The 6,648-nt window shown below is 40.8% G+C and overlaps 1 protein-coding gene across 2 annotated transcripts in view; it reads left to right on the top strand.

The window, feature by feature from the left end:
- The window catches only part of LOC107104443 (intersectin-2-like), a 43,431-nt gene that overhangs the window by 13,782 nt on the left and 23,001 nt on the right, over window positions 1-6,648 (top strand). The window contains exons 3-14 of one of the 2 annotated variants that reach the window (XM_015404440.1): window positions 1,588-1,680; window positions 1,776-1,839; window positions 1,920-2,077; window positions 2,289-2,528; window positions 3,191-3,266; window positions 3,355-3,482; window positions 4,039-4,102; window positions 5,370-5,507; window positions 5,629-5,717; window positions 5,798-6,060; window positions 6,141-6,290; window positions 6,368-6,508. In XM_015404440.1, coding sequence (XP_015259926.1) covers window positions 1,588-1,680; window positions 1,776-1,839; window positions 1,920-2,077; window positions 2,289-2,528; window positions 3,191-3,266; window positions 3,355-3,482; window positions 4,039-4,102; window positions 5,370-5,507; window positions 5,629-5,717; window positions 5,798-6,060; window positions 6,141-6,290; window positions 6,368-6,508 — 1,604 coding nt within the window. The remainder of the gene's footprint in view (window positions 1-1,587; window positions 1,681-1,775; window positions 1,840-1,919; window positions 2,078-2,288; window positions 2,529-3,190; window positions 3,267-3,354; window positions 3,483-4,038; window positions 4,103-5,369; window positions 5,508-5,628; window positions 5,718-5,797; window positions 6,061-6,140; window positions 6,291-6,367; window positions 6,509-6,648) is intronic. The other variant, XM_015404442.1, reaches the window with a different exon arrangement.

The raw sequence follows: 6,648 nt of genomic DNA, 5'->3' as shown, positions 1-6,648 counted from the left end.
CGAACGCAACACACGCGAACCGAACCGAGACAGTCGAAACCGAATGATTCGGACGGTTTTCATAAACCGTTCCATCCCTAATACGAATAACCTAATAGTGTACACTTAAAATGTAAACAATAAAAATACTGTACTGTAAAGTATTTTAACAATATAAAACTGCACCTGGAGAATAAATAACCAATATACAGCTATGGACATTTTTACAGTAATGGATATTTGAAAGTAGCAGCAACATCAGACATGTGCAAAATGACAACAGCATATTTAACTAAGGTCTCTGTCATTACATCTGCTTTATTTGTTGAAGCTCCTGGTGGTTGTCACCTTGATTCCATTCTGTATTCTCATGAGTGTGGTCTTTGTTCACTTGCTTCACAAAAAAAAGAAAAAATAAGAATAGGAAACAGTTTTGAAAAGTTCAGTATTCATTCTTTTCCTCCTTTGTGTGTCAACTGTCACGGTTGCTAAGTGACAGAGGATGTGGTGCAGAAAGCAGCTGGAGGCTAGACCTGTTTGAATTCACAGCCAAAACTCTTCCGGTCTCTGCACTGCGAAGGACCCAGTCCAGATAAATCGGGTCCTGATAGACGCAGCTCATAAATTCGAACACAGCCATGGTCACATTGCTTTGTGAGAGCTATCCTCACAAAGCATTATGGGATTGTGGTGGTGGTAATAAATAAAAAAAGATGATGCTGGCACAAAGGCCGAGTTTTATGACTAATGGGGCGAGATAAGTAGTGATCATCTGTCTGAATGGTCATTTAACTGACCATAAAGTTCACAATTGTTCGCCGCTCTATATATTGATTGAGGGATTTAGGGGTAAGGGTGGACGTTGGGACACAGCGTATGACATGGTCTGTAACTGTTGCATTAATCCACTTCTAAATCTGTGACATTAGCAAAATCATTCTTTTCTGGGCTAAGTCGAGGACCAAATTATTGTGCAGAGTGCTGATGAAGATTCTCAGTCATCCAGGTTATAGTCATCTTTTACGGAATTGTGCAGAGGTTCAATGTATGTTCTAATTGACAGCAGGCTGGTCTGATTCTAAACCTAAAGAAAACCTATGAGGTTTTAACTTCACTGCGTCTGTCCTGCACTCCTGGTCCAGCACACCTAAACCAACTGGCCCTTTTCCCTCTTCAACATTCATTATTCAGTTGTGCAGAAGCCTCGTAAGGAGCCATTCAGGTGTGTTGGAGAAGGCATGTGCCTTAGTTATGATAGCTGCTCTCCCAGGCTATTATCATAACAACTGTGGGTTTTTAAAACCTCAACAGAGCCACAGGCTGAAGGCCTCCCTGCTGCTCTGCTGTAAATGCTATAGAGGGGGACCAAGTTTCATTTGCTGTAAGCCAAAAACATCAAAACCCAAATGTCTCATTCTATGTGGAACAAAATGATTCTCCTTTTTAAATAGATTTATTCTAATATAGTAACTTCTCAATAGTTTATTTGGGATCACCTGTTCATTTATGTGTCAGCCATGTTTGATTTTTTTTTTTTTTTTTTTTTTTTTTTTTTTTTTACTTTTTAAATATCAATTCATGAAGCCTGAATTTGTATTGACTGTCTAGGTGGTCCAAGTGTTTGGGCAATCTCCCCGGAGGAGAGGAACAAACATGATCAGAAGTTCGACACCCTCTCCCCATCGATGGGATACATTTCAGGTACAAACGCTGTTCACTAATGACAACTGACCCCATATGACTAATGAAGACAATTATATCCTGCCTGGTCTAAAATGTTTGTACTATTTCTGTAGGAGAACAGGCCAGGAAGTTTTTCCTCCAGTCAGGACTCCCTGCTTCTGTTTTGGCTGAGATCTGGTAAGAAGCACCTCTGGATAATTGCACTAAAATCTTAAAACACAGTGGTTTACCCTCACTTTTTCTTTTCTGACTCTAAGGGCTCTGGCTGACATGAATCGGGATGGGAAGATGGACAGGTTGGAGTTTTCCATCGCTATGAAGCTCATAAAGCTCAAACTTCAGGGAACACAGCTTCCATCCACGTTGCCAATCATCATGAAACAGCCTCCAGTGCCTGCTCCTAACCCTGCCTATGGTATAGTGTTATTGCTGCTGAAAGGCTGTTTACTATTTGTAGATTCATGTAGTTTTAAAATTTTGGGTTTTACTGCAGAAGGAAATATGTCAAAATAATTAAAAAAGGATGAGTTTTCAATAAGTTTAACCATTTATTTTATTTTTGCAAAATAGTTTTTACACCCATTATTTGAGCTATCTGACCCAAAAATGTTGATAATTTGTTTCAGGTATTGGTTCTGTGCCCATGATGGGTGGAACAAACTTGGCTATGATGACGCCTCTTTCCATGTCGTCCCCTGGACTCTCCCCGCTGACACCCATGACTGGCCTCACCCCAATGGCTGCGTCCACAGCTGGGATGAGCCCGCTCATCGCGTCAACCCCCACCAGGCCTCTGATGGCCACTGCAGGGAATGCTGCACTGCCCAATGGCACCATGGGAATGCTACAACCGATGCCTATTGGAGGTATGACCAATGGTTGCTTATTTATTTATTTTGCAGTTGACAGGCCTCTAGTTAGGTTTTCTTAGGCTGATTTTTTTAGTTTACAGCCACTATTTTCCCTATTTAATCTGTCGGTATTCAAAAAAGCTCCATTTTATACAAAGCAAATGCAACACAAACTCCTTGATTTAAGATAAAAAAAACAAATGAAGAAAACAAGGATGTAAACGAATGTTTTTTTTTTTTTAAAAGGTCTGAGAAAACTGTTATATTTATGCCTAAAATTATTCAGAAACCAATCAAAATTAGGTAGTGAATGTGTGGAGGGAGCTGCAGATTAGGGTGATGGGAAGGAGGCATTCTGGCTTAAAGGTATTGAAGCTCTTCACCGAAGAGGAATGATTGAAACATGCTTCTTACAAATTATATAAGGGCTTGATGGCTGTAACCTTAGTAAGTAACTTCCTAATGGTTATTAAAGAGGGAATAAATATTTTTCATGTGATACAATTTTAAAAACTGTTAACAAAAAAAATGATTCGAGCAGCTGCCTTATCCCAGTTCTACCACAAGTCTTCCTTTTCTCTCTTTAAAATGGTGTCTGTTTTAATACCAGCTACCACTGTTTGCTTAAAATGATCTTAGGAATGCATTTAATGATTTGATGTGGTTATTTTTTTTAGGCTTATCTTATAGTAGTTCTTCATACGCCTCTCCAGGTGGACTTTCCTCTTCCCTGCTGGACCTGGGATCTGGCAGGTAACACGCACACAAATACTCCAATGAAGAGATTATTTCTGTTCTTTAGTTTCTTTTTGTTTTATGTTAAAACATGAATATTTTTCAGCTCTACCCCCTCTGGGATGTCCCCCATGGCCACTGTCCCCAGTGACTGGGCGGTGCCGCACCCCTCCAGACTGAAATACAGGCAGCAGTTCAACATGTTGGATAAACAGATGGTTGGATACCTAACAGGTGAGCTGTGCTTTTTTGTCTGTGTGGGGAGAGTGGTTTGGAACTCCATGTTAAGTTATACCACCCCTCTATTTATCCCCTCTGTGGGAAGCTGTGGGTGTGTTCAAACAAAAGGGGAGATTTGTCAGTGTAAAAACAGTCATGTATGCATTTTTCTTCCCTGTAGAAAGGTGTGGTCAAACCTGTTCTCCTTGAAATAAAGGTTTTGGTAAATGACAAAAGCACATGTGAACACATGCTTACATCCTCCCTCTTTTCATCAGGCCAGATTTGTTTGTTTACTCAAAATCCAAATAAATGCTGTCGGGATGCATAACACAAGTTTCATATGCAGGGTTTTTGCATCACTACCCAAAGCTGTGCCGTCTGGGGTCAGAGTGTTTTGTCCTTCTAAAATGCCCCTCATAAGGAGCTCTAAAGGGGCTGCAGTGATATATGGTGCTATGACCCCAATAAACAGAGGCTTACCGCTCTAGATTTCAAGCATATGCATTCTTCATCATCATTCTAACTGTGCTGCATAAACAACTCTGACATGGTTCTTTCATGTTTCCAGGTCAGCAGGTGAGAAACGCCATGGCAACTACCATGCTGACGCAGACACAGCTGGCCTCCATCTGGTGAGAATATCTCCAAACACACCAGGGTTTGTCTTTAATAACCTTGGTCAGCTTTCTCTAACTGAGTTTTTTGTGTTTCATGAAGTAGATTCTGTTAAAAATATTAACACTTTTTAGTTCATATCCAAGGCTGCACAAAAAATGGAGATAAAAAAAGAGAGAGCTGCTGTTGAAATAAAATTAGGATTTCAGTTTCCCCCAAGAAAGGGGCAAAAAACAAGTGGAAGACTCTGATCTGATGAGGACAAACAAAAACTCTTTGCCTACATTCAGAACCTGGAGATTCAACTTTCACACTGTATCAATCTGTAAAGGCTCAAGTTTTCTTTGAATTGATTGGGAAAATCACCAGTTGACACCCCCCTCCCATTTCCAGTTGCAGCAGCAGTAGCAGCTGTTGCATGTTACATGCTTGATTTGTTTCACAACTATCTTAGTACCTGATTAATCAAAATCTTGCCAAATCTGGTCAGGAGGAAAGTGCACACATCTTTCCCATCCACAAGGAGAAGATTGCGTCATTTTGTGCATTTTTCAAAAAGAAAATGGAGACTATTTCAGCTAAAACAGACTGAATAGCAGAGTCTACAGATTCATATCTACCGAACGTCGTGTTTGTTTTGCTTCAACTACTTGTGGTTGACATGCATGCAACTGTATTTTATTGGTGCCAAACTTTTATGTATTCAAGGATAATATATCTATTGGCTTTGGGCATGACTTTTTTAAGGCTGTTTGTGAAGCAACAACTCTCACAACTATTCATCTTGTGAAAAATCCAATTAAACTGTTTATGGAAAGCAGACAAACACTTAGGATCCAAGAGGTTCTAAATTGTCTCGATACGTTATAGATTTTACATGTTGGGATGACTAAATAATAGCTGTATTTCCTTTTTAGCAAAGTACAAAAGGACATAATGAATGAGAAAGATGATGTACCAACAATGATTACAGATGTGCAAGAGCTTCTTATCATGCAACATATTGTTGTGGGGAAAAAAGTATTGAGCTATTCACTCCAGTTAAATAAATGGAGGTCGATGGATTTCACTCAGTTGGCATTTTATTAAATCTTACAAGACATCATACAGTGCTTATTGCATGGTAATCAGCACTTTCTGATCTGGCCAGCATTTGTTACCCCTTACTTACAATAATTGATAGTAGTACACTTTGGTTAAACAGTAACATGTTATGAATAAACCAGGATAATTTTCACGTCAAGTCATGTAAAAAAACAACTTTACAATTTGTCGCCCCTGTAGGACTCTATCCGATGTGAATAAGGATGGTAAGCTAAACGCCGAGGAGTTTATTCTGGCCATGCATCTTGTTGACATGGCAAAGAGCGGACAAACAATGCCACTGACCCTGCCACCTGAGTTGGTACCACCCTCACAGAGGTATGCTGGACACACACTCTTTGGGTGAATCCATTCATTCTGTTATAACAGTGACTGTGGTTCTATCACAGGATGTTGTTTTTTTTTGGCTGCATAATAACCTTTTAACTCTGTATTACAGGAGTGCGATGAATGGCTCCAGCTCCAACCTCTATACAGCTCTGATAGACAACATCGACACAGAACCTCCACAGAAACCCAAAAATAACTGTCAGTGCTGTCAGCAGGATTGAAAAATACATGAATAAAAGAGCACATTTTTAGAGAAAATGTTCTATTGCTATTTCCAGTGTCATTTGAGGATAAGTTCAAAGCCAACTTGGAGCAAGGGAACGCTGAGCTGGAGAAAAGACGTCAGGCTCTGCTGGAGGCGGAGAGGAGGGAGCAGGAGCGCCGTGCTCAGAAAGAACGGGAGGAGCGAGAGAGGAGGGAGAAGGAGGCCCGCGAGGCTGAGGAGAGGAGGAGAAAGGAAGAGGAGTTGAGGCTGGAGAGACAGAGGGAGCTGGAGAGACAGAGGGAGGAGGAGAGGCAGAGAGAGAGGGAGAGAAGAGAGGTGAGGTGTATTCAGAGCTGGGGGAGGCCTCACCCTGATGGATGGATATGAACCTCAGTGTTTGCCTCTGGTCATTCCAGGCAGCACAGCGGGAGCTCGAGCGACAGAAGAAGGAGGAATTGGAGAGGAGGAAACGAGGCGAGCTGGTGATAAAGAAGGAGCAGGAGCAGGACGAGATCATCAAGCTGAAGGCAAAGAAGAGGAGTCTGGAGATGGACCTGGAAGCTGTGGTGAGTGCTAAAGAGTTTACAGGGATTTGATCAGATGCCTGTAGACCTTTAAGCTCATCTGACCTTTTTGTGTTCAGGGTACCAAACACCGGCAGATTTCAGATCGACTCAGAGACATTCAGAACAATAAGAAGCTCAAGCGGACAGAGTTTGATCTTATTGAGCAAAAGAAAGAAGCACGGCAGCAGGATCTGAACATGCTGCAAAGACAGATTGAGGTCAGTTTATTCAAAACATCTTCCTGTTCATGTTTTAATGATTTGGAGGGTTTGGCAGTTTTGTTCATAACTGCTTATAAAATTAGATATATAATCTTCATTTTATCTATTTATCTGTATTTAATGATTTAATCTATTAT

This window comes from Cyprinodon variegatus, unplaced genomic scaffold, assembly GCF_000732505.1.
Source record: "Cyprinodon variegatus isolate N-32 unplaced genomic scaffold, C_variegatus-1.0 Scaffold1744, whole genome shotgun sequence".
In the NCBI taxonomy this organism is placed as follows: domain Eukaryota; kingdom Metazoa; phylum Chordata; class Actinopteri; order Cyprinodontiformes; family Cyprinodontidae; genus Cyprinodon; species Cyprinodon variegatus.
The sequence above is the reverse complement of the archived record's forward strand: the minus strand, read 5'-3'. Positions and strand labels throughout refer to the sequence as shown.